This window comes from Oryzias latipes, chromosome 9 (genome assembly GCF_053564925.1).
Source record: "Oryzias latipes strain Hd-rR chromosome 9, Olatipes_Hd-rR_3.1".
Taxonomy (NCBI): Eukaryota; Metazoa; Chordata; class Actinopteri; order Beloniformes; family Adrianichthyidae; genus Oryzias; species Oryzias latipes.
In genome coordinates this window covers 8,400,600-8,426,868 of record NC_136245.1, presented here as the reverse complement: position 1 = coordinate 8,426,868, position 26,269 = coordinate 8,400,600, and the positions used below count along the sequence as shown (strand labels likewise).

General features: G+C 38.4%; 3 protein-coding genes across 8 annotated transcripts; all 3 read left to right on the top strand.

Moving 5' to 3' along the window:
* The first annotated feature begins 798 nt into the window (after nt 1-798).
* LOC101159109 (mothers against decapentaplegic homolog 2) lies at nt 799-13,294 on the top strand. 2 transcript variants are annotated; one of them, XM_011479549.4, is made up of 11 exons: nt 799-992; nt 2,314-2,724; nt 3,947-4,036; nt 4,267-4,460; nt 5,926-6,060; nt 9,129-9,191; nt 9,900-9,953; nt 10,306-10,518; nt 10,620-10,757; nt 10,857-11,001; nt 11,161-13,294. In XM_011479549.4, exons 2-11 carry the CDS (start codon nt 2,489-2,491, stop codon nt 11,282-11,284), a joined length of 1,392 nt encoding a protein of 463 aa, XP_011477851.1. In that variant the 5' UTR covers nt 799-992; nt 2,314-2,488; the 3' UTR covers nt 11,285-13,294. The 2 variants fall into 2 exon arrangements, with proteins under 2 accessions (XP_011477851.1, XP_004072808.1); XM_004072760.5 differs by having other exon boundaries at nt 9,129-9,203.
* Nucleotides 13,295-13,941: 647 nt separating this feature from the next.
* Nucleotides 13,942-14,956, top strand: LOC144981258 (immediate early response 3-interacting protein 1). The gene is made up of 3 exons (XM_020706205.3): nt 13,942-14,108; nt 14,423-14,524; nt 14,613-14,956. The coding sequence occupies exons 1-3, from the start codon at nt 14,018-14,020 to the stop codon at nt 14,666-14,668; spliced, it is 249 nt and encodes an 82-aa protein (XP_020561864.1). The 5' UTR covers nt 13,942-14,017; the 3' UTR covers nt 14,669-14,956.
* A 20-nt stretch (nt 14,957-14,976) lies between these two features.
* Nucleotides 14,977-18,798, top strand: si:ch211-12e13.1 (uncharacterized). Of its 5 annotated transcripts, XM_020706203.3 has the most exons (7): nt 14,991-15,112; nt 15,199-15,345; nt 16,619-16,782; nt 16,915-16,938; nt 17,783-18,022; nt 18,102-18,314; nt 18,396-18,798. In XM_020706203.3, coding segments are annotated over exons 1-7 (996 nt in total). In that variant the 5' UTR covers nt 14,991-15,110; the 3' UTR covers nt 18,602-18,798. The 5 variants fall into 5 exon arrangements, with proteins under 5 accessions (XP_011477852.1, XP_020561860.1, XP_020561861.1 ...); XM_011479550.4 differs by having other exon boundaries at nt 14,977-15,345; nt 18,105-18,314; XM_020706201.3 differs by having other exon boundaries at nt 14,977-15,345.
* The last annotated feature ends 7,471 nt before the right edge of the window (nt 18,799-26,269 follow it).

Sequence of the window (26,269 nt, the reverse complement as noted above, 5' to 3'; positions counted from 1 at the left end):
CAATTGAAATTAATTAATATAAAAAAAACAAATGTAAATATGCCATATTTTAGTCATCGGCTAATTTCCATCTGTAGTCCCCTGGCAGATTTATGTTATTGAACAAATGAAAAAGATTTAAGAGGAAGAAACTACACAAAACCCAGAATATGAAACAAAGGTGACAGACAGTATACAAAATACAAATAGAAACACAATGTAAATCTAAATCCAATTTAATTTTAGAATCAGTGTCTGTTATGTAATAAAATGTTCTGATTCCTTTTGGTCATATATGATCAATCTATTTCTATCGATAAATTCTATCGATTTATGAAGCTACACTTCCAATTGTGTTTTAAATTTGACAAAAGTTGTCCTTTTTCTCATTGTAATAGGTATGCTGTTATTGAAAAATGCATGAATTGCTTCTTCATTTTTGTTGTGTGTTAGATTAATGATAATTTTAAAACAAAGTAGTATGAAAACGCACGCAACTATTTTGACCCCCAACATCACAGTCGCTAAACGTTAGCCACGAATAGACCTTATGAAATAATATTATAAAATATGGAACACATTTGATGGCTACAATCTTGTTTTATATTACCCATTCAAAAAGATTATTCAAACCAAGTGAAATGGTGATGTTGAGGTACAGGTTGAACAGAATGCGTAGTGTTTTCTTTTACCCATTGTATTGTTTCTAGTTATTAAAAAGGTTGGTTGAAATAAGAAAAACCGCAGGTTGGAATAGAAAATGAAAGAGAGAAAAAAAGAAATGATTGAGTTAAAAATGCATTGTCAAGGGCACCAGCCAGAACAATCTTCTTCGTATCCTCCAATCACGTTGGAGTGGGCGGGACTAAGAGCTGGTGCGTAGCCATCACGTTTGTTGTGATGTTCCGGTCTAGATAGCCTGCTTGGCTAGCGGCTAGCACTGTGGCGTTGGTAGCAACTTGAGAGGATCCGGCGAGCCTTGTCAGAATTAGCCAACGGACAGTCTCTTTCAGGTACTGACATTTCTTTCTTGATAAACAAGTTCTTTGAAAGGTTTCACCAATTTTTTTGTCTTCTAACCGTAAAATGTTATAGATAATTTATGCAAAATGTTGAAGCGCTTTTTTTAGCTGTTTTTATCGACTTTGAATCCTGTTGTTTTGAAGCAGGTATTCTGTAGCTCCGTTAGCCAGCGGGAGCCACAGCTCAGTTTGCAAGAGTTCGTACAAGATGCAAAGCCTTTCTGTGTTTTTGAGTGAAATATTCAGTCTGGCCGCTCAAGTAGGATAACTCATCCCATTGGGAGGGAAAAGTTATATTATTTATGCGCCGCTTGGTTTTACATCATTTGGGTGTTTTAGCGAGTTGGGGGCGCTACAAAAGTAGCGCAACTTGACTTTTGCAAACAGGGTCTATTTTCGAGGACCACAACAAAAGGATTTAATAACAAGCTGGAGGTTAGCTTAGTTAAGCTAACTTGAGCAACAAAACCATTGTTTTTGTATGATAAAACCTAAATTTTGGGATATGTTAGCCGTAGTTTCAACACGAGATTGTTTTTACAAAGAGGAAACTAGGGTTTTTGTCAAGCTAATGCTAATGAATTCAGTGTTGTGATTTGAGCAGGCCCCCCTCCTTGCTAGCAATCGGCCTTCGCGAGTCCGTGCAAGATCGCACTCTGGATGTGCCTTTCTCACACTCACTTGGCTTCCTTTTTAGGAAATATCCACCACACGTGTCAATTTCTAATGTTTCTCACAACAAACAGCCGTTTTGACGTTAACCAAACCGGTAGCTTGTTTGGTCTAACGCTGAGGCTGAGCTGATAAATACGCCGCTTTACTTCTGAAGGACTAGATGCCCAAAGTTTAAGGCTCAGTCTGAACATCCCACAATAATCACGTAGTTCTTTGAAAAACTACGATTTCATTTTAATAACTAAACACATTTCCAAATTAAATTAGATCTTTCTGTCGTTTTGACTCAGTTGTATCAAACCACAACATGAGTTTTACCTTTAAAAAGACCCTGAAGTTATTCAGAATTATAGTTTTATTAAATAACTAGTGTATATTTAATGTTTTTATATTTTTTTTTACCGAGATTTGACTAGTTCGTGAATTATATTTTTTAAGAAACTGCAGCTATTATTATTATTAAATTACTTTTAAATTGGACATTAAATATTCTCCGTTTAGATCCAGTTCTCAGTAAAACTGAATGCAAGACACTAGTCTTTACCAATTTTTGCATATTGATGTGCGATTTATTATATTTGTTTTTTTATGTTCGTATGTTTTGATTATGTGCTGCTCGTGTGATTTTTCTTTCAAGGTGTTTGGATCTTTGAAATACTCTGTGCTGGTTCTGGCTTCCACTCTGTGCCTCACTGGTTATCAGACGGGTACCTGAAAGCAAAAGGCCCAAATTCCAGCTCTGGCTCTCGTCTGCCCCTGATTCATTAAGCCTGTATTGAGTCAGCTGGAAACTCCCAGCTTGACAAGTCAAGATGTCGTCCATCTTGCCATTCACTCCTCCTGTGGTGAAGAGGCTTCTGGGCTGGAAGAAATCACCTAACGGACCTGGGGTGGCGGGCAGCGGAGAACAAAACGGGCAAGAAGAGAAATGGTGCGAAAAGGCCGTGAAGAGCTTAGTGAAGAAGCTAAAGAAGACAGGCCAGCTAGATGAACTAGAGAAAGCAATCACAACGCAGAACTGCAACACAAAGTGTGTCACCATTCCCAGGTACATTTCAGACTTCCTATTCCTGCTCATATCTTTCTTTCCTCTCACAACATGTGAAAACCTGTTTTAGAAAGTTCCCATTTATGCCCTTATTTGTGTGTTTTATTTGGCACCCTTGTTTATTTACAACTCAACTGACAGCTAAACAGTCTGCAGTGTTCTCTGGAAAAAAGGTCATGCGATGTTCTCCTTATCAGTCAGCCAGCCTTGATGAGCCAGACTCGCGTTCAGTGAGAACATTGTGTTAACAGGTTGTTTCCTCACCAATGCCTTGCCAAATACTTTATCAGATGTTTGTGTGTCTACAGATAGCAGGCTGGTTTTAATCGCATGAGATACTTTCTAGACAACACATCTACATTTGTGGGGCTGTGAGTGGCTGGCCTGCCCGTGTGAATAATTCTTTATAAGGATGAGCAAAAAGCCTCGTATGAACCGCTACGATGTCCCAATTATTCCTGGGCTTTTGCACTTTGTTTTTTACACTGTGACACCTGTTGGGTTTGATGGTTTTGCACGTGTCGTCTTTCTAGCCATTGAAATGGAAGCTGAATATAGAATTGTAGCACCGGAAATCTACAGTAGATGTCGGATAACAGTGGTTGTCTTGCCCTGTCATAACCAAAGCCATTCCAGTTTTAAAATGCCAGTTGTTGCCCCACAATGATAAAGGAGTCATTTCTGTTGTGTATTTGTTGCACAAAACATCGGGTAAAGTTTGTTCTTGCCCTGTTACTCAGAAGAAACTCCTCTCATTTGTTCCCATTCCAGTTTATTTTCTGTGAATGTTTTGAGAACGTCTGAAATGTTCCCTATTTTGCCAAGGTTTCAACCCCCCTTCTTTGTGCCCTCAGTGTTTTGTTTTGTTTGAATGTCTCCAGATAAGTTCTGACACCAATGACTGCAGCAGAAAGCTTTGAGTTATTCCCATTGTTTGACACAATGCCATCAGATGGAAGACAGATCTAGTCTCCTCCATTGTCTGTGATAGTAGATCCCATGCCATGTTTCCATTAACCCAGTCCAAAAGGCTTCTCTTATTTGAAGTTGCCATCAGTCATTTTCACAGCTAAAGGTGAATTTGATGTCTTTGCTTTGTCACAAGACTCTCAATAAAAGAGGCCTTTTAATGTTGACACGCCCATACTGATATTTCTGAATGAGTCATGTCCCATGTTTATCATTTTTTTTGTTTTTGTTTTGTTGTTTTCTCTGTGCACAGCAATTGCTCTGAAATATGGGGACTGAGTACACCAAATACGATAGAACAGTGGGATACATCAGGCCTATACAACTACCCTGACCAAACCAGGTGACTATCCTCAACTGTTGTATGGTGTTGCACACAACTGTAATGTGGTACAGTTGTCATAACAATGCTGGAGGCGACGAGCATTAAAAACATGTTTATTTTATTTCAATACTAAAACCGATCCACCTCCATTGCCTCCACTGCCTATTCATTTCAAACGTCATCATTTTTTTAGCTCCTGTAAACCTTCTGGCACTTTTCTCACAGCTTCTTGTTTGATGTTCAATCAGATCTCTAGATGGACGCCTGCAAGTCTCCCACCGGAAAGGGCTTCCTCATGTCATCTACTGTCGCTTGTGGCGATGGCCGGATCTTCACAGCCACCACGAGTTGCGAGCCATCGAGGCCTGCGAGTATGCCTTCCACCTCAAAAAAGATGAAGTCTGTATCAACCCCTACCACTACCAGAGAGTGGAGACCCCAGGTTTGTGGGATGGACCCCTATTCTACTAATAGCTACATTCTTTTTTTCTCCAATGGGAAATTTTAGTTTTGATTTTTGGTGAAGCCATATGAATGTTTTGAATTAGTCTTTCTATATGTTGTCATTTTTTTGTATGTTTTTTTTTGTACGTGTTCACAGCAACAAGTTTTAGAAGAGTGTAAATTCCCTTCCTTCAAACGGGAAACTCCTAAATCATATTTTTTCAAAAGTCAATGGTTGGATCTGAATTCATTCACTACTCACTACTTAGTGCACTATATAAGGCATTTGCCATTTTTTTGGTGCCCTAGAAATTTCCAAGAAGTCTTTGTAAACCAGTGTGCATCGATGCTCGCTAGATTGTCAAATATAGACCACAATGTATTGCATTTCAGTGATTTGTCATTTAAAACAAATTAGTTTAAGTGTATTTTTCATAAACTATATAAGTTTCCATCATCAGATTCATAAATAATCTTTGTAAAATGTTCTTATTTATGAGGTTTTTACTTCAGCAAATGGGTATCATCATATTTGCTGTTTGGGGGGAAAAAGTGAGTCCAAATAGCATTAAAATTCAGGGAACTGGATAGTCCTGGGATTATAAAGTCTTTTATGATTTAAGAAGTAGTGAGGGAATTCAAACATCGGAAAGCCAAAAACCAATTATCTTGTTTTCAAATCTTTTTTTATTTATTTTACCAGATCAGTTTTCTGTCTGACAGAGACGGTCAGAATGTATGACAAGATATCTTTTAGGTCAATTAACTGGTTGCAAATAAAACAAAAGCTGATGCAAAATATTTCATGTAATGTCAATCTTATCTGCCAAAACATTTACTGAAGTTGAGGTTGGTTTTCTTTAGTTTGTTTGGTTTTTAATGTAAAGAGTCTGTTTTTTGTTTCAGTTTAAACATCCTTCACTTCAATTATTCACCATCTGCTGTCTGCAAATTTCTCCCACAAACCAGTCACTACAAAATTGAGATAACCTTCTAATTGATCCACTTCATCGATATCTGATTCTGAGATCCTTGTTGTTAAACTAACCATAATGAACAAACAACATAGTAAATTGAAATTAATGCAATTAATAATAAGCTTTCATTTGTCTCTCTAAAAGAGACAGTTACTGCATTTGTTAAAGCTAAGGCTCTGGATTTTACTGACTCTTTTTGACTCGAGAATTCCCCCGTGCTTTCTGTTACATTTTCTGTAAAAACAAAAAACAAATACACAACTCTAATGTTGTAATATTATCTCATTGCTGCTTGAAATGAAAGTCCCTGACTTTTGACTTTTGACAAGAAATGTTAATTGATAGTAAAACTTTTTTTTACAGAATGCCCTTATTAAAATGTATTTGCTATATTTTTACTCTAAATCTGTTTCATTTAAAAAAAAAGGTTTTAATTTAGTGAGGTGTCATTTGTATTTTCTGACTTTTTTTTACCCAACTCTACAGTGCTGCCTGCTGTTCTTGTGCCAAGACATTCAGAAATCCTGCCAGACCTGCCACCTCTGGATGACTACACTCATTCTATACCTGAGAACACAAACTTTCCTGCAGGAATTGAACCTCCAAACAACTATATACCAGGTAGGAGTTTATGAGATAAAAATACAGTTTTATCAATGCTCCTTTTTTGGGAATCTTCCAAGTCTGGATATGTTTTTCATAAATGCAACTTTTTTATTTAATGACCAATTAGGAGGGATTTGTTGACGCACAGTGGTGGATGCAAACATCTTCATTCAGCCTCATCGATGCAGTTCTTTTGACAATTTTTGTGACATGAGCCCCTGCAATTCTTCAAGTACCCAGACTCTGCCTCCTCAGTGGAAGGCGTTTTGGTGATTTTGCTTATTCCCAGTTGAGGTGAACAGCTCCCCACCTGCTCCATTCAGAGCGTTCCCTTCTTTCTACACCTGAAGCATTATCACCGTTTGCCAGCCATTTTCAGTGGTCTCCCCAAACTCTTCCCACATCCCAGTAACACGCTAAATGTACCTATTTGGTGCCTTGGGGGTTTTACTGGATAACCCTGTAGGTTTGCTTTTTCAGCTTGATGAATTTGTGGATTGGCATCTCTGCAGACATCAACAACCTCCCATCTCCAGTCAGGGCCACAAAGTCTTTCTGGCATTTTTCCTCTTCATCCGATCCACCAGATTCTGATCAGAAGTCTTCTTAGCTCTTCCCTGTACACAAACCTCCAAAACGTAAACCTACAAGTCTGATGATTGACTACAAAGTAGATCAGTATTAGCTGTAGTCATGAATGCCACAACTCCAGGTGTACTCATGCACATGTTTGATCATGATCTTCATTATTGACAAACTGTGACAAAAGTACAAGGAAATGTACAACAAAACACTGCATGAGTTCAGATCAGGGCTGTTTTTCAGTCACTTCTATAACTTTCCATCTAGAGGTCAGGGTGTGTGTGGTTTTTTTCAGTTTTGCATTCTTTTTTTTGTTTTAGTGTCCTGATTGGCTTTTGACCGTGTCAATCATTATCCTCCATATTGCGTCTCCTATGCAGAATGCATTCAGTTTACCACACTTACATAAATCTTCCATTGCAACCAGATATTTGATTACATTCCATAATACTGCACCCCCCTTAAGTCATCTATAATCTTACTTTGTGGCTTTCACCTATCACAGATGAATTACAGAATGTAACTCCTGTGATAAATGATGAAACACTATTTATTTGGTATTTCATAACCTCAGACACCAGCTCAGCTTCTTTGCATTAATGCGAGCACGCGGCTCATGGGTGTCTAGGAGTTAATGCCAGGTTGAATCAGGACATTTTATTGAATCACATCTTCTCAATTTCTTTCTTTTATAACACAGAATAGGATAAACAAGGACCCTGGGATGAACGAGTTGTGTATAGCTTCCTCGGGTACATCCTTTTCTTTGGTAGTAAATTTGTTTGGAACATGAACCATACTGTACTGTATTATTAACTGTTTTCTGTGCAAATGTACTTATAAAACTCAATCAACAATTACATGAAAAGATTAAAAATCAACATGTAAATAAATCAGTAATAGATTTCAGTTTTCCATTTTCAGTCTTCTATCCCTGCTGTATAGAAAACTTAAACATCTGCATTAACACTGTTAAAATTTAACTGTTAAACACAAAATAAGACTCAAATTTTACAGTACTTTAACCTCAATCACTGGGTTCTTCTGAACACAGCTACCCTTGACTTCTTCTTACTGCTGGACACTTGGCAGCACTTCCTCTCACATTGAGCCACATTTGGTTTGAGGGAGGAAGCAGTGGACCTGTACCGTACTTGGACTTCTTGAAGTTCATGGTGGAGAAGAGTCTTCTGATTTTTTTTTTTTTGTTTTCTTTTGGCATTTGGAAAGAAGTTTTCATATTTTTTTGTGTTAATCAAAAAGACAGACTCCAGTTCCGGACTGGTCTCGTTCTCTCTTTTTTAATGTGACTGGACTTTCGGTGGAGGAGTCATCCAACCGCTCCGCCTGCGGTTCTTAGGACTGTTGCATCCCAACTGAACGGTTGCACTCATTTAATCCGTTCCTGTTATTCTGCTGTGTCTATGCTTACTGGTTATTGTAATTGGGAAAAGATTGTTGTGTCAACCACTGTTTCTATTCTATTCTATTGCTGCACTTTTTATTGTCTCTCTGTTGAATATTTTTTAAATTTGCTTTTTAAAACACCAAATCAATAAGGGAGAAACAAAATCTTTGCACATTTTAACCCTGGTCTAAAGTTATTTTAGAGTACAGTATGTCTTCCGGCCTGTCTCTAATAGACGGCGGTCACCAATAAACGCCGGGCCTAACAGGTGGTCGCTTCTTTAGACACCGGTCTGTAATAGTGGCCGAGCTTCTTTAAGACGCCCCCTATGGACACTCGTGCAGACGCTGGGTGTCTGTGGCTCAATTTTGTGAGCCATTGTAGCGGTGGCCGAGAAACGCTCATTCGATTTAGCGTCTAAACTGTGCAGTGGCATGAAGGCAAAGAACATTCAGATTTTGGGGTGAATCCTAAATGTTTCTGCGAATGGCTCAAGCAGATGGATGATATTGGGGAAATGGCTGCAAAAACAAGCAAATTACAAAGAAAGCGAGTGACGGATTTGAAGAACAGGTTTGAAAATGGATAATTGAGCAAAGACGGAAAGGCGGGCGTTCCTCCAGGAAAATGATCCGCGTGAAAGCAAAGAGGATTTTTGATACAAAGATTGACGCTTCAAAGAGAAAAGAAACATTCGCAGCCAATGTTAACATAATACAAGGCTCTTATCATTTTAATAAATCCTGAAATGTTTATCTGGGGATGTTTTCTGCATCTTTTTTGACTGAATTTCACCGCATAATAAACCCCTTAGCCGTCACCATTCTGTCTACAATGGAAGAAACACTTGTTAAATGGGGGGTCAGGTTTCCTGCCCTAAATGTTTTCCCCGCTTGCATCCATCAAGTCCGGTCAATGTCACGCCCCCAAGAGCCGTCTTTGGAGCTCCAAATGGTTTGAGACCCCTGATCTACAGCTATGCAATCCACCATGTACCCTAACACTACAGCTCTTCCTGCAGATGGTTATCCCACCAGAGCCTTTTTATCACGACCACAACAAAATTCGGATGTGTACGTTTTTCTGTCCACAGAAACGCCCCCACCGGGTTACCTCAGTGAGGATGGGGAGGCCAGTGATCAACAGATGAATCAAAGTATGGACACAGGTACCCTAGCCTAGCACCTCTCCATCCATCTTTTTTCTGTCTGTGCCCCTCCCTCAAAGTCCTGTCAGTCTTTTTTGGCTCTTATTCTTTTTATGCTGATTCAAATTCTAACAGTTCTATTTTTAAAGGAAAAGCTAAATGTAGAACATGCTGTCATTTGGAATGTTTGCATAGGTAATGTATTGTTTGTGGTTTTTGTTCAAAGTTGTGTGTAACTTGGTAAAGAAATGAAATGTCTTTAGTTTTAAACGGCACCCGGATTTGCTTGATAAAAGATAAAAAAGACTAGCAAGCTATGGGTGAGTCTGTGGAAAGTCTTGTGCTGGACTCTCTGTCACTAGTGAGTAATGAAGTGACTCCAAAACTTCATCACACAACAAGTGTGTTGTGTTCTTAAGCACGAGATCGCACAAAATGGGAAATAGTGAGTTATGGCATTGTCTTCAGAATATTTGGTCTGAATATTCTCAACAAATTTGCTAATAACCGAGTTAATAGTCAAATGGACAAGGAATTAATAATACCAGCTATTGTAAAAACCCTTTGTTGTTCTTAGAGAGAAAAACGATTGGCCTCATGTTGTAGCTTTTGGGTTCCGTTTCCAAATGATCACCTGTTTTATCATGCGACCTGAACCACCAGTTTTCGTTGTCATCAAAGCCAGTCACATCCATGACTTCCTGTTTTCCCTACCAGGCTCTCCGGCGGAGCTCTCCCCGAGCACTCTGTCTCCTGTCAATCATAGCATGGGTAAGTGTTGATAGTGACCCAGCTTAACTCTCCTAAATATGACCTATGGATAACTAGTACCATAAATAGAAAAATGCAAATCAATCTGCTCAGTAAAAATCTAATTTATAGCCTCAATGCCTCCCCATGTTTAGCTTATTCACACATGTTTAAACTACCAATCTAGCCATGAAATATCTAGAATCGCTTGATCAAACACTGGTTTATAGTTTGTGTATAAAATGGTATTAGTAAAATACTAAACTGTTACACATTGTCAGAATTGGCACAGTTGGTGGACTTGTTGACTAAACTGTGTTTTTTTTCAGGTATTTGTTGTGATAAACCTGACTGATGTGGTTCTGTCCTGCAGATCTTCAGCCGGTGACTTATTCAGAACCAGCCTTCTGGTGCTCAATAGCCTACTATGAGTTAAACCAGCGCGTGGGAGAGACGTTCCACGCGTCTCAGCCATCTTTGACAGTGGATGGATTCACAGATCCATCCAACTCCGAGAGGTTTTGCTTGGGCTTGCTGTCCAACGTCAACAGGAACGCCACTGTGGAGATGACGCGAAGACACATAGGTGCATTTGAAGCCTCATTATCTGCACATTCTCCTGTTGGTGTTAGCTCTCACAGTTTTTTTATTTGTCTTTAATAAACTAAATTCACTGTCTGTTAACAGGAAGAGGAGTTAGACTCTACTATATTGGAGGGGAAGTGTTTGCAGAGTGCCTGAGTGATAGCGCCATCTTTGTTCAGAGTCCAAACTGCAATCAGCGGTATGGATGGCATCCTGCAACTGTGTGTAAAATTCCACCAGGTGAGAGTCTGAAGACACTTGTGAGAAGAAAATCTGATGACTGTGGTCTGATTTATTAAATATAGATCTACAAAATTTTGTTGTTTTCATTATTTTTAGGCTGTAATCTAAAAATATTCAACAACCAGGAGTTTGCTGCTCTGCTGGCACAGTCAGTCAATCAAGGCTTTGAGGCTGTCTACCAGCTTACCAGGATGTGCACCATCCGAATGAGCTTCGTCAAAGGCTGGGGAGCTGAATATAGGTGAGCGCTGAAACCGAAATGGTGTTTTAACCGTGTTCTTTGAAGATTCAGTCAAATTGCATACCACACCTTCGAAAGTACCTGCTAAAATCCTCCTCAGTCGCATGTTTCATGGTGCAAACTGATTGCTAATCCAGAAAACACTCCTCTATTTTCCAGGCGACAAACTGTCACAAGCACTCCTTGCTGGATCGAACTGCATTTGAATGGTCCTTTACAGTGGTTGGACAAGGTCCTGACCCAGATGGGTTCTCCATCTGCCCGCTGCTCCAGTATGTCCTGAACAGCTACGGAAATGCCCCAAAAAGAGCTCATTATTACAAAGATCATTAAATTTTAAACATGCGAGTTCTTTCGGAAAACAATACAGCAAAGAAGTCATTTCTGTTGACGTGCTTCATAGTATTTGTGTCCCAGTTCCACACCCCTCTTTTAACTTTTCTACACCACACACACACACATACAGGCACACTCTTTTACACACACATGGACACACACACAGACTTCTCAGTAATTGGCACTTTGTTACCCATGTCTATGTCATGCACCTTGTTGAATTGCTTTGCCCCAAATCCTTAATATTAGATCTATTTGTGGTACAAAATAAAAATGTATATTGGTTTTTAGTCTGGGAAGTAGGGGGGAAATACCAAAAATATCTGTGAATAGTTTCTCAGTGTTTGAAAATTGCTTGTAAAACTATCATGAGCTCGAATGCTTACATGACTTTTGTTCTAGTCCACCACAGCTATTGTTCTGAGCCGAAAGTTTACTTTTTTCTAGGAAACTTGACCCTGCTGTTTGTTGAGGGAGGGGGCTTGAGAAAGAAATGATGGCTGTTCTTCCTCTGAAGGAAATGCCACAATATGTTTATGAAATTTGATTAAATTGACTTTTACAACCATGTTCATTTCCAAAAAAAAAAACTCCAGATGCGTGTCGTTCTAAGACATGCTTCTATACGGACAAATAGGAATGTTGGTAATTCTTTCCATAGTGCTAAAAAAAAGTGCAGTCCTAGTTTTAGTACAGTTTATTTTAGTCATTGTATGACACTCCTCACTCTCAGCGTAGTTGTATTCCCGTCGGATCGACCCGACAATGAAGATAACGGCCAGCTCTAGCTTGGCACACAGACTGGGCAGGGACCAGAGAAATCAGCAAATATCTGTTCTCCTTATTTTCCTTTGTTTTTATTTTTATTTTCCTCTTATTGTGACACTGGGAGCAGTGAGGCTCTCCAAGGTGAAGCTTTAGTTGTCTCACCAAGAGACGTTTGAAGGTATCACTGAATCCATTGTGTTCTCAGCCTGTATCCACATTGTTTTGTTACTTTTTTATATTCTCATGTATTTTTATATATATATAAATATACCTAAAATTTCCTGTCATTCACCTCCTATTCAACCATTGCTGTTTTTCAAGTAACTTGGACATCATTCCTACATTTAATCCCAAATTTCAATTAGCATGTCTTTGTTTCAGGTTAAAAGAAATGATGCATTTTCTTAAAACTGCCCGACATGACGTGTAGCCTTATTGAACTTTTCTTTCCCCAAAGAAATCCACCAATTTTGACTGAAACTTTTAAGTCTTCATTGCTGAAATTGTTTCAAGAGCTTTGCCTGCGAATGTTAGCAGAGCCCTGCCATTCATCTCTTTTTGCACACGAGACCTCTTGTATCTTTTTGGTGCTTTTGTCGAGCAATTATTTTAAAACCTATCCAGACTTAATTTGCTTTAAAATGGCAGGAGATTGAATGTGCCTGCACACTGGGACACCCTGTGTTAATGTGTGTATCGTCTTTGTTCAGTCTCTATAAAGTACAGTATGTACATCAGAACTTACTACCTTAAAGTCATTTTGTTGCTGTTGCAGGTTTAACATGTATCCTTGCACCCCCTCCAAATGGCACTAGAGATTGTACTTTAAGTGCACCTAGTGGGGTTTGAATCTGGGGGGACTGAATGATGTGTTTAGGGTCAAGTGTTACATCGTTTTTAGTCTTTCGCCTACAACATATGAATGTGAAAAAAAATATACATTATAAAAACTGATGTGGACCAGACATGCATATGCATAACAGTAGTTCATTATATGTGTATTTAACAGTAACCTTTTTGCAAAGCAGTCAGTACAGTAGATGTTGCATTTGTTTTACCAGTAGAGGGCGGAATTGATAGATCAGTTCTTTGTTTAGTTTTTTGGGTTTTTTCTGACCATAAGCTTCTCAGGCGTGTGGCATATTATGCAGACTTCATAAAACACTAATAAAGATTTTTATTCTCATGATTTTTGTCTGCAGTATTTATTCGTTGAGGTGAAGTTGAATGTGTATACAACCTTAAAGTCTCACTCCAATCATCCTTTGATCTATTGGAAAACAAATCCCTGGGACCTTTTAGTTATGATGATCCATTGAAAAGTGATGTTGTAATACAAATTAAAAGATGGCTATTTGTGTGTGAATGATTTATAAAAAGATGGGGACCTTTTACAGTTGCTGGTATCAAATGCCTGGAATAACTCCAAGAAATTTACAAAAATTTGAAAAAGGTGTCTTTCTCTGTCAAAATATTTTCATTATACTAAAGCGTGTCATATGGGCTACTTGGCCCATATGGGCTACTACTGAATTATTTTCTTTTTTTTTTACATAAAAATATTATTCTTAAGGACCCAAAGTTGATTAGAAAAACTGTTCAAGTTCTTTGAACTGACATGCCTTTCCCTTTGTTGACCAGTAGGGGTAAAGCTAGGTATTTTGTCATTCTGTACTTTATATGTAAAATATATAGTTGGAGACTGAAATCGTGGGGGAAAAAATAAATTAAGTTTGCCTTGTGTGATTAAAAACATGAATTAGTTTAAACAGACGCAGTTGAACTTCGTTTTGCGGTAACTTTTGGACAAGTAGAGGTTTTTCCTTCGTGGGCTGCCGTAGGCTTGCGTCATACGTAAATATCGCGAGCGTTGCCGGCAGTCAGTATTGCTAATTTGTTTTTCATATCTAAAATGGCATTTACTTTGTATTCTCTAATCCAAGCAGCTATCTTGTGCGTCAATGCTGTGGCTGTATTACACGAAGAAAGGTTTTTAAGTAAAAGTAAGTTGCTCTTTTTTTATTTGTCTTAAACAACACTGTGGCTCCTCGTCTAGAAATTGCTTAGCGTTACGTTAGCAACTGCCAACTCACTAGGAAGACTAGCTGGAGAAAAGAAAAATATTTACACATAAGAGTCTGTATTAACTTGTAAAATTATCTGTTTAGTTACACAAAGGCTGTCAGATATTATTTTGAGTTATTTAATCTACGCTCTTTACTAAATCAAAACACCGGAATGATGACTGGAAACCTCAAGTGTTTAGGGGGGAAACATAACATATTTGAATCTTCTTTTTCATCTTCTTCTGGTTCAGTTGGCTGGGGGGCAGATCAAAGTGTGGGAGGATTTGGTGATGAACCAGGCGTCAAAGCACAGCTGATGAATCTCGTCCGCTCCGTAAGGACTGTGATGAGAGGTGATTGATTGTCTCATGACAACCACACAGGTCTACACACTGTCTATAAAATGTTTTGATCGTGCTCATCTGTGTTATTACCCCACAGTGCCACTAATAGGGGTAAATTCAGTCTGCATCGTGCTGCTGCTTCTGTTTGGATGAAAAAGAGTGGTCGATCAAAGTGTTCTGCCGGATGCCCATGACCTCAGGAACCCCAGTGAAGAAACCTTTCCCGACATCCCATTCACTCGGATTCGGATCTCCTGTTTTTGATTTAACTCGGTTATTCTTAAAATAACTATACTTTCTTCCTGTAAAAAGTTATTGGAGACATTTTAAATTTACAAGATTATAATTGTATTAGGACTCAAACTTAGAATTTACTTACCAAATGCACAATGTTAAATGTAATTTTGTTGTTGGAAAAAGTCAATAAATTTTTTTAAAGACTTTCGCTTATGTTACTGCTATTTCACGAGTTCGTGTCGTTTGTCCCGGTTTGCTCACCGTAGAGGGGCGTGGTGTGGCAAGAGGATTGACATTGAAGTTGGATTCTTGTGATTGTTAAAATGAAAAGAAAACTTTAAGGCCATTTTTTAAACAAATGTAACTAAAATGAGGGGTTGCATTATCCTGTCGGCCTCTGCCTTTTCTGCATGTTTCGTTTATGTTTACATTTACCGTTCTCACAGGTTGTTAAAAACGCACGCGCTAGCTAATAAACTTCCCAGTTTGGTTTATCTCTACACTAAGTACTGGATGAGGGTTCTCACGCGGAAACCAGGGATACTGCAAGAGACAGCCGTGACGGAGTTAGAGTACGCGGTGAAGAACTGCAGGTAAACACGGACCACCTGTAGTAAATGACGTCATTTCACAAGTCCAGCTTTGCCGGGTTTAGGTGTGACTTTGTAGAAATGCTTTAGTAGTTTAACCCGCCATACTGTGCATCACTTAAAAGAATAACACGAACAACAAAAGCAATGTGGGGATTGTCATCACACACTTTATGAAAAATGTCAGCACAAATGCTGCACACTAGCCTTCAAGCATGGTGGTAATGGTATGATGTTCAGGGCTTTTTTATTTTTATTCATTTTTTTGTACACCAGTGTCTCCATCTTTGATTTTCTAGACCTATTGACCTGCTTGACTTTCAATCAGCCCTAACCTTGTTGTGGATCTGATGATTCCAGTCTGAACATACCGAATGCAGGTGATCAGCAACAACCAGGACTGGGTTAGCTGGAAAAGGTCGGTTGGAGACCAGAACTCTAGAACCAGGACTGGAGATCACCGTCTTCATCCAGTTTTCTTGTTGTAGTTGCTACGGTATCTCTTATAACAGGAGTCCCTTGTCTGCCTTCTGTTCTCTCATTGCTGCAATTACAAGCCAACATGTTTGTGTTTCAGTTTGTCCCTTTGATGTCCATTCAGAACCTACCGGTAAATGGTTCCCCCTTACAGAACCTGGTTCTGCTGGACGTTTCTTCCTAATGTTCCATTTAGAGGGAGTTTTCCTCTTCAGCATCACCTTGCTTAGTCCAGGAATTTAAACAGAAAACCCTTCAATGTGACCTGTTGATTACTCATGCAGACCAGTAGTATATAGTCGAGATTACCTGGACTCAATTGGATTTGAATTTCTATAATGACTAAAGCTCTGTGCTGATATTTATTTGCTTTTTGTGTTTTGCTTTGACACAGTTGTGCACCACTGCTTTATGATTTGAAGTGAATTAATTTGAATCCATGTTGTGGTGGGACTTCAAAAGAGCTGTGGCTCCAAAATTACGGTACCTTAAGTTAGCATCTATTTTAAAGCAAAAAGACAAGTGAATTTAATTTTTTTATAACCAGAAATAAATTCAGGCGTCAACGGGGTTTAGCGAGAGATGACATTAGTGTTTTAAGTACAACAGTTGTTGAGGCAACTTGAATTGTAAACAACATTTCTAAGTCTGCTTCTCTATTTTGATCTTTATAACATTTGTTTTTCTTATTCTTTCTGTTCTGCCATGTGAGATTGATCAGTTTCGGGATTTCACGGCAGCAGTCTGAGGATTAATCTGGTAGTTGTGACAGTCGTTCTGAACCTGCTCTGTTTTCAAGGCTGGAGAGGACATTGTTCAGGAGGTTCTGCAGTGCTGCAGGTTACGGTTGGGATTACCCCGATGCGGAATTCAGAGACATCCCACTGTGCTTCCCAGAATTCCTGTGTTCCAAACTTCTGCTGTTGTTGCTAACTGATGAAAACTTCAGGCTCAGTCCGGCAGGTAAAAAAATCTCTTTGACTTTCAGAATACTCAGATTACGTCTCTGTAGAGTTTGTATCCTGAAAACTATAGCGTAAACATATAGAGTTTAGATTTAGATGGATTTAACAGAGAATTTTATCTTTATTTCAGAAGCACATATTGGAAACAAATGGGGTAAAAGTCAGCTTGGTTTGATATGTTAACTTAAAATTAAGTTAAGTTTACATCATTTTCACCTGTCTAATTTAATTCATGTTTATTTTTAAACAGTACAGATCACCTCTTCATTTTTTCCTTTGTCTGAGTCGGTTCTTTTGTAAAACACGTTGTTCTGCACAAAACCTGGATGAAAATTTAAATATTACTAAAGTTATTTTTTCATTCCTAATTCTATTAATCCATCAGGATCGATCTAAAAAGACTGGAACTTCATTGAAACATTTATTAAAAAATAAAAAATAAAGTTGAGAATGTTTTTTGAAAAAACCTTTAGGATCTTCATTTTAAGCCTTTTGAGATACATTTGAGCTGTTTTGTCAGCATCTTTGAAGACTTACGACCAAAGTCCCTGTTTTTGTGGTCGTTTGTGACGTCTTTATTAAAACTGTCTCTCTACAACAATAATTCAATGGAAAGATCCATTGTGAGGAGAAAAACGGTTACCTTTCCTGTTTTCAAAATTCTCTTTTTGCCTTCATTTTGTTTTCCTTGATGCAATACATTTAGCTGGTAATACGGTCTAAACTGTGTTTACCCTTTATTGCTTAAAGTGAGTTAATTAGCAGTCCAGGATTTTTAGGTCAAATCAAATCCACCCCTACAGCCAAATGTAAAGGTTGAATTCCTGGTATTTATCATAATAATTAGCATTTGAACAACATGTTTACCTCTTTTCCATGTTTTTGTTGAGCTCCCGCTGTGTTAATGATTTCTTTTTCATGGAATTATTGAATTTTCTGTAAATGCTAATGTTGGGATCATCAAAAACAGAGAATTCAGGATTGTGAATTCTTTTCAGGACTCCTCCGGATGCGTCAGAGCATGCAGACGCTTCAGCCAGTCGATGAGCTGAAGAAGGGTCCATTCTCGCTGCAGGCCAGGGTTCTGGGGTATCGGCAGACCCCTGCAGGGGTGGAGGTGGACATCCGCCTGTCTGCCACCTCCCGTTCTGGATCCACAGTGTGGGAAAGCGGGCTGACCTTTTTGTCTGAAAGCAGAGATTTACCCAAGAGTAGAGACCAGAGCCAGCAGCATCACGGTGATTTCACCTTGCAGTAACACCTGCATGTCGTGTGATGTTTAAGCATCAATGAAATGTTTGGATCTGTTGGTGTCAGCAGGCCTGCTAGATGAGCAAGCATGCGGAAATGAGAAGCAGGTGGAGCTCCAAGTTCCCCGGACATCTGGCTTGCAGGGCTCATGGTCCTTCTCTCGCTACTCCCTTCAGCAGCTGTTCTCTCTGGCAGCCAGCTTTCTCAGCCTCAGTTCAGGCACAGCTTCAAGTCTCTGGATGCTGTCGGTCTGCTTGGCTGAAATCGAAAAGCACAAAGGTAAGAAAACTGAGTGGCTGCAGATGGAACTTCCCATTTCAGGACTGACAAGACCTGATCAGAGTGATTTTGTACCATCAGGGGTAGAAGTCATCACATCTCCTGTCAGAGTCACTGCACACTTCAAGGAGACCCTTCTAGTGCCGGGAAAGGTAACCGTCCGGTTTTGGGAAAAAAACGAGAATGGGGGTCGGTCTTCTGGAAAACATCTCAGCTTCTGCATGGAGCAACATGGAGGCAGCTCACCCCACTTGATCGGGTTGATCTCAAGGCCTCAGTGCAGCTAGAATGTCGTTTTTGTATTTCTGTCACCACAAAGAGATTCCAACATTTTGTCTTATTTCTTTTGTCCTCTTTATATTTTAACAACACATTTCAATACAAAAATTGGTAACTTAGGACATCATTCTAGTATTGATTCAGACATCTTTTACAGAAAGTGTTGTTTTTTTGTTTAAAAAGTAAAGTTTTCAGAAATTAAAAATGTGGTTTTTATTTTTCAAACACCTGCCCACTTAAAAAAAGACACAAAAAAACCTGCAAAATCCCAAAGATTTAACACATGGAGGAAGTGTTTTCCTCATAAACTATAACCTCCATTTCTGCTACTGGAAACTTCTGAGTTAATATCAATAAAACAGTCATTTATGGGTTTGAGGTTACCAACAAACAGGCAAAAAGAGTGAAAAAACCCTGACATTTGGATTTTAGTGTATAGATCAGCAGTAGTTCTCAGATGCAGTATAGACTATGTTAAAGCCAAAAGCTTCATAGACGCTAACCTCACAGCAAGTCGAGTTTCTTCAATAATTTATGTCTCAATACAACATCTTTCTTGTATGTGGAGGACTGCTCTTATTCCTTTATTTATAGGAGAACATCCAGTTCATCACTGTAAGAAAAGTGGCTTTCATGTGTCCCCACACCGCTTCCACACAAAAAAACGGAAATTCTTAAACTCAGAGTGAGAGATGAGTTCTGGTTCTGCAAGAAAACAGATTACAAATCTGCTTTTGTTGGAAAGATAGGGTTTAGTTCTTCAGAACAGTAAAAAAAAGTGATTTTAAAATAGAAAAATCCTTCTGTGACTGTCAGCAATATTTAATGTCAACAGCAATGATAAGACTGTTACATTAAATGGTATCTAACAGAAACATGAATGCTTTAAATCTATACTTGTTCATATATATTTTTTTAAATATAACTTGATTTCTCTATGTCTAAAGTTCTTTTGTTTTTTTAATAACATTTGCACTGTGTCTGGGAATGCTTTTACACATTCCCATCATTCTACATTATTCTGATGTGAAACAACTTAAGTCCAGTAAAAGCCAGCAGAAGCGGCATGGTGGGCGGTGTGATTTCAGCTGGTGGATAATCCCTGCAGCTGTCAGCGGTTGTAGTTTGTGAGTGGAGGGGAGGAGCGGGGAGTCTTTTGTCTGAGGACGTCCAGACTGGAGGAGACGGGCTGCACAGGAGCGACGCTGTTGCTGGATGATCCCTGTTTCTGTGTAATGAGACCTTTTTTTTACAGAGAGTTCATCCGTGAAGGCCGCAGGTAATGACCTCATTTGAAACGTTCAATTTAAGAGTATTATTGTAAATATGTTTCATTTCCATGTATATATTTATAAATTGAGCAAATGATGCTTTTAAATAAAAATTGAAGGATGGGACTTTTTTTTTCTAAATAGAAAATTGTTTCCTTTTTTTCATTTAAGTTCTTTCTTCCTCAGTTAAAGCTGCAGAGACGAAGAGTGATGATGTGATTCAAGTCACATCCATTTTTCATTGGTTCTTGCTCTGTAACCATTAAAGTTGAGCATGTTTACCTAAGAAAAGCTATTACACATTTATGGAGTCCTGATTCTGTCTAGTCAGTGAAGTGAAACAGCATCATTCTCCTAAAGCTCCTTTACACAGTGAAGCACAAAACACACAGATGCTGCAATTGTTGTTTTTACAGGTTTTTATGCATTTTATTTGGAGAAAATAAGTTCTTTATATTCAAAAGTCTCCTCAGCCTTTTTACCTGATGCGTATGACATTGAACTGGACTGAAGGCTTACATTTACAAAACTGAAGTGTACGAATATTTCAAAATTCTCTTTTATTTTACTTCAATTTTTCTTAAACTTCATTTGAAATTTGAAAAACTAGCAAAACCAATTTATTTAACTGCACAGCCATGGCGATTTTCCGTGACTAAACCAGGGCAGTTAAATAATAGACAAAACACAAAACAATTAAGTTATTATCCACATTCCACAAATATTCAATTTTAAGGATGAAACAGATGTAGGATAGTAGATTTCAAGCATGGAGGAGGAGTTATCATGGTTTTAATAGGACCAGAGTTGACCCACAAAAAAAAACACAGAGTTTTATCCAGAAGCTGAAGCTGAAGCTCTGCCAGAACTGCCTCCAGAAAAAAGGACAAGATGGTGAAAAAAATGGAGTGCCCAGCACAAACTCCAGACTTCTGGAGCTGCTTTCAGATGAACTGAGGAAAAGGGTTCAAAGAACACAGCGTACAAGTTCAACTGCACATTTACAGAAACAAGAACGTTTTTAAAGAAAGATTCTGAAGAAAAGGTTGATTTTCACTGAAAAGCATTTTACAAATGTTTTGAGCTGGGAAATGTGCCAGTAGTAGCCAATTTAGGTTTAGAAAACATCTAGCTAAGTTAATTTCAAGATTAGTTTTTCTAGTGGTGCAGTGAGTCATTAAACCAAACTTAACTTCAATGAACAACAGTGTCAAACTGCCAACATGTTAAAATTGTTTTAGGAAATTTTTATATTGAGAAGGATTTAAGTTTCTGCCAAATTCTTCTAATCCTCAGTCATTAAAAAACTGAAAGTCAGCGTGTGAAGACCTTTGGAGGCATTTTTTTAGTTAGAGGGCAGAGATTTATGTTAACACAAAGTTAATATTTTAACAAATGGATCTTTACCTACCTAAACAGAAATAAGCAGTTATAGAAAACTGACCGATTGATGGTATTTTCTAAGCGGAAAGCATTGACGTCGGAAGTTCCTTGCACACCTGCAAGTTCACCACAATGCTCTGAGAAATACAACAAAAAAGATGAACAAAACCACTTATCCTAAACTTTTGTACCCCTTTATTTGATCTGGAATGACATTTGAGAGGTTGTTTAAAGTAAAAATCTACAGATCCAACCTTTCCCGTTCTTGCCTGTCTCTAGTGGCAGACTCATCATTTGAACTTTTATAGTTTTTTTTTTTTACTTTCAGAATTCTTGTTTTTAAATCAACCCTAATCCTTTAAATCAGTTTTTTGAGAAAGAAGGTTTAGTCTTCTTTTTTCTCAAAGGCTCTTTTAGATGAAAATTTGCCTTTTTCATCAAAGATTTAATCCTCAGGGAATGCGAGTTATTTTCTGCCTCTTTAAAAATAGTCATTTCGTGTATCCATTTACAGAAGCAGACATGAAATGACCGCTTGTTGTCATGTTTGCTGTTCCATTATTGTTCCTAAAAAAGCCCCCTGCAACAACTAGATCCGACCTAGTTTCTGTGTCTGTGAAGCACATGCATCACAGCCATACTGGCTTTCAACGATTTGGAGGAAATAACCTTTTTATTAAACATTTTATAATACAAATCAAGAGAAATGCAAGGAATAATTAACTGAATGAAGAAAAAGCAAAACTATGCAGACTAACATTTTAAGAGATTTGCTGTGGGCTGATCAGAAATCTAAGCAGCAAATTCATGTCTATGTTGAGATTTCTACTATAATTGAGGTTACTTGGCTTTTCTGAGCTTTTATTTGTACTATTTTACATTTTTCTTATAATTTACCTTTGATATCCTTCCTATAGTACTTCCATAACTTCTTTCTTACACGTATGTTTTCATTATATTGAACAATAATTCCATAATAAACCTAAAACGGTACAAAAAACAAAAATCTGATTTGTAAATTTAATTTTTTTTTGGGGGGGAAATTCACAAAAATTGACAAACAAACTGTTTTTATGTTTGGAACAGAGATCAATACTGTTCTATAAAAAATAACATGCATAAATCCAAAAACAAAGCAAAGAAAAGATCAAAACAATGTGAAAAAAGTATTTTTAAAAATCTTTACAATGTGATTGGCACACGCGTGGGCAGAGACTCTCAAGGGAATTTTTATTTTTTTGCTTTGATTTAGCCTGACTTAAAAGATTCTCAAAAGTATGACCAGAATAGTAGAAGTATAGAATAAAGTCTAATGTACTTTCATATTCAGTGCAAATTCTGTTGGTATCCATTGTTCTATCCAGTTTTCCCCCATGATCTTAAATAAATAATAGAATGAAAGCTGTGTAGACTGCAAGGACTGTCATGCAGTTTTACAAGAATACACGTAGTCCAAAAATGTAAACTTTGAAAATCTTTGAATGTTTACTTACTTGCTTGATAATTGAAGCTTTCCTACTGTTCTCCCCAACAGTTAGCAGCAGCATCCAGGCCTGCCATGACTGAAGGTGGCCTTCAAGATGGAGCCGGTTAATGGTTGTGCGACTCGGTGCGGTTCTCACAGCAGGAGGCACCACATCACCAAACATGATGGTCCAGGGAAGACGTCGCGTGATTCAGACATACTTAGCTGTAAGGAGCAAGAGTGCATTCTGGGAGATGCGTCAGTTCACAGGAAATCCACACGGATGAAGGATTCGAGCAGCCAGACCTGTTCAGGGTCAGAGGACAACTGTGTGGACCAACATAAAACCCTGACAGAGACTCTGACTCTGGCTGACTCCCACTCTGTGGATGATTCGCTGGAGAACCACAGACTTCACGGGGCGGGGATGATTTACCTCAAGGAGTTTGTTCTAATAGATGACGATGAAGATGGGGACATGTCACTAAGAGAGAAAACTGTGACAGACTTGTCAGCCACAGATGGCAAAGCCGCAGAGTTGGTGTGTGGGAGGCTGCTGTCCACGTCCAGCTGCTCGTTGTCTGAGTGTAAAGATGATTCCTCAGCTCGTGAAGCGCCACAACTTAAGGAGGAAGAACCTGTCCACTCAGAGAAACGCTGTTGTTTCTGCATCCTCATGTGACTCTTTTCTAGCCTTGAAGGACCTCCAGAAGTTTCCCTTAAGAATCAAGTTCCCTGAGCTCTTGGGAAGCTAGCATTACTGGTCAAAGAGGAAGAAGAGAGATTTTTTCTGTTGATTTCATTGCTTTTCATTAGTTGAACCTGAAATATGTTCTAATGTCCTGCACAAATGTGTTTCAGCAAAAGGGTTAGGAATATGAGATCTATTACAGTGGAATACAAAGTATCACTGTTCAAATGTAGGTTTCCATTTTGTGTTTTGCTTTATGTTCACACCATGTCTGTTAATATCTCATTATTGTAATAAACACCATCTATTCAGTTAAAGAGGCGCAATGTGTTAATTAGATGAATGAAGCAAAACAAACAAACTAAGTCACTGGTTACTGTGGAGCAAAAATTATTTGTCACTGATTCTGCCGTTTTCCCCTCTTAAAAAGGTAAGTTTGGTCTGTTCATCACAGATCCACTTCAACTAAGACAGAAAGAAAAGAAAATCCAGAAAATCACATTGTAAAGAATTTATTTGTATATTGGTGCTAAAATAAAGTTTTTTTCAATAACACAAATATCACCTCAATACTTTGTAATTTAACCCTGTTTAACCATAACAGAAGTCAAACTTTTCCTGTAGGCTATCACCAGGTTTGCACTGTAGCTGCTATTTTGGTCCCTTCCTCCATGAAGATCTTCTCAAGAGCTGTGATGTTTGGGGCTGTTGCTGGGCAACACAGACTTTCAATTTCCTCTGTTGGATTGAGGTTTAGAGACTGACTAGACCACTCCAAAATCATGAAGTGTTTTTTATGTAGCCACTCTTTTGTTGCCCGTGCAATGTGGATGGGTTCGTCATCATGGTGGAAGATCCAGACACGTTTCATTCTCAATGTTTTCACTGATGGATGGTTCTTGACCAAACTCTCACCATATGTGGCTGCATTCATCCTTTCCCTAATATAAACCAGTTGTAATGTCCAGAAAACAGACCCAAATCATGATATTTCCATCCCCATGCTTCACAGTGGGTATGGTGTTCGTACGATGAAGGTCGGCATTCTTCCTCCTCCAAACACGGCGAGCAACGTTTATACCAAAGTAGTCCATTTTGGTCTCATCTGGCACATGCCATTCTCCCAATCCTCCTCTGGATTATCCAGACAGTTTCTGGAGAACTTTAGACAGTTCTGGACATGTTCTGGTTTAAGCAGGGGGACCTTTGGAGAACTGCATGATCTGAATTCATGACAATGCTGTGTGTCACTGTCCGAATCTTTGTGGCCCCAGCTCTCTACAGGTCATTGCCCAGTTCCCTCCTATTTCTTGGCTGCATCCTCACCACTCTCAAGGCTATTTGTTCCCCACCAGGAAATCTTGCATGGAGCTCCAGGTGAAGGAAGATTGTCATTGTCCTTGTGTATATTCCATCCTCTAATAATTACTCCATTAGATCTCCTCTCTCCAAGCTGCTTGCTATTGGAGATCAGTTCATCCCAGTCTAGTTCAGGTCTACAGTCTTGTCCCTGGTCTACCTTGACAGCTCTTTGGTCTCGGTCATGATGGAGGGGTTGCGGTCTGACTGTTTAAAGGTGTGGACAGGTGTTTTTTATGCAGAAACTGTTCAAACAGAGGTGACCTCATAGGTAACTGGTGGAGGATAGAAGAACTTCTTAAAGAAGTAGTGACAGGTCTGTGAGGGACAGAATTCTTGCTTGTTTGTGGGACCTAAAGCCTTATTTTCTGCACCAAGTGAATTCTTTAATAATCATACAACGTGATTTTCCTGGATTCTTTTTATTTTGTTTCCCCGTTTAAGTATATCTATGATGAACATCACAGACCAAATTCATATTTTAAGAGGGATACCTTGCAGATGTTGCACTGCTGTAACAAAATGCTTATGTGAAGGACTCTATTTCATGACAGCAGAGATTACACTAACCTCTTATTAAAAACATAAGCATTGCATATTTTCTGTTTATTGAGTTATGTTTGTGTTTTGGATTCTTAATTCAGGGCATTGAATTTTATCATGTTGCTTTTTGACTTTCAGACATTGCTTCATGCAGTTCCACCAATGTACACTTTGCTGGAGTTTTTACTAACGTTTACAATAAGAAACAAAAAGAGCAGAGAGGGTGAGAGGACATTATTATCTGAATTTAACTCTGCTCCACCTTAACTGGGGGGTCTCAGTTACGTTGTAACAGAACGCGGGTTGCAGTTTAAGAGAGAAAAAGAAACAAAGAACAAACAGATGTGAACTACGCTCATTCTGAGCCCAAAAGGATATTTGTGCACAGCACAACTTCAAAGAGGTAGACCATGAAAAGGATTGATATTATCCTGTTAGTAAGTCAGTAAATAAATAAGTAAATCTTTATTTATATAACACTTTTCACAGAGAACAACTCACAAAGTGCTTCACAATGTTAAAACAAGATAAAACCAGAGAAATCATACAAGCTGCTTAAAGCAGGTCAAGCCCAATTAAACATACTCAGACATTTTAAGTAAAACAAAGGTAAAAGATAGCTAAAAAATAAAAGGTAAATTAGATCAAGCGACATGGAGTGTCCCAGATTTCTGTAATTGGTCCAAAACGTATAAAATTTTTATTATATATTGTCAACAAGATGTTCTTTTTGCCGATCATATCTTCTTAGCAACACGGTTCAGAAGTACCTCAATGTAAAATTGATCATGGATGAAAAGCACTGAAACAAATATATCAATAAATAGAAAAAAATGTATTTGGGAGTCTACAGGTAATATGGTGACATAAAGTTAGTTATGTGACGACCAAAACGAAGGGGGCAGTCACATCCAGAGTCTGAAAGTGTTGAAATTAATTCTCCTGGAAAATGCGTGTTGAATAC

Coding starts and splice junctions, on each gene's coding strand:
- LOC144981258 (XM_020706205.3), top strand. CDS start 14,018: ATGGCATTTACTTTGTATTCTCTAATCCAAGCAGCTATCTTGTGCGTC. Junction 14,109..14,422: donor AGAAAGGTTTTTAAGTAAAA/GTAAGTTGCTCT, acceptor CTTCTGGTTCAG/TTGGCTGGGGGGCAGATCAA. Junction 14,525..14,612: donor CGTAAGGACTGTGATGAGAG/GTGATTGATTGT, acceptor ATTACCCCACAG/TGCCACTAATAGGGGTAAAT.
- LOC101159109 (XM_004072760.5), top strand. CDS start 2,489: ATGTCGTCCATCTTGCCATTCACTCCTCCTGTGGTGAAGAGGCTTCTG. Junction 9,204..9,899: donor GAATCAAAGTATGGACACAG/GTACCCTAGCCT, acceptor TTTCCCTACCAG/GCTCTCCGGCGGAGCTCTCC. Junction 10,758..10,856: donor TGTGTGTAAAATTCCACCAG/GTGAGAGTCTGA, acceptor CATTATTTTTAG/GCTGTAATCTAAAAATATTC.
- si:ch211-12e13.1 (XM_020706201.3), top strand. CDS start 15,122: ATGAGGGGTTGCATTATCCTGTCGGCCTCTGCCTTTTCTGCATGTTTC. Junction 15,346..16,618: donor TACGCGGTGAAGAACTGCAG/GTAAACACGGAC, acceptor TCTGTTTTCAAG/GCTGGAGAGGACATTGTTCA. Junction 18,315..18,395: donor TGAAATCGAAAAGCACAAAG/GTAAGAAAACTG, acceptor TTGTACCATCAG/GGGTAGAAGTCATCACATCT.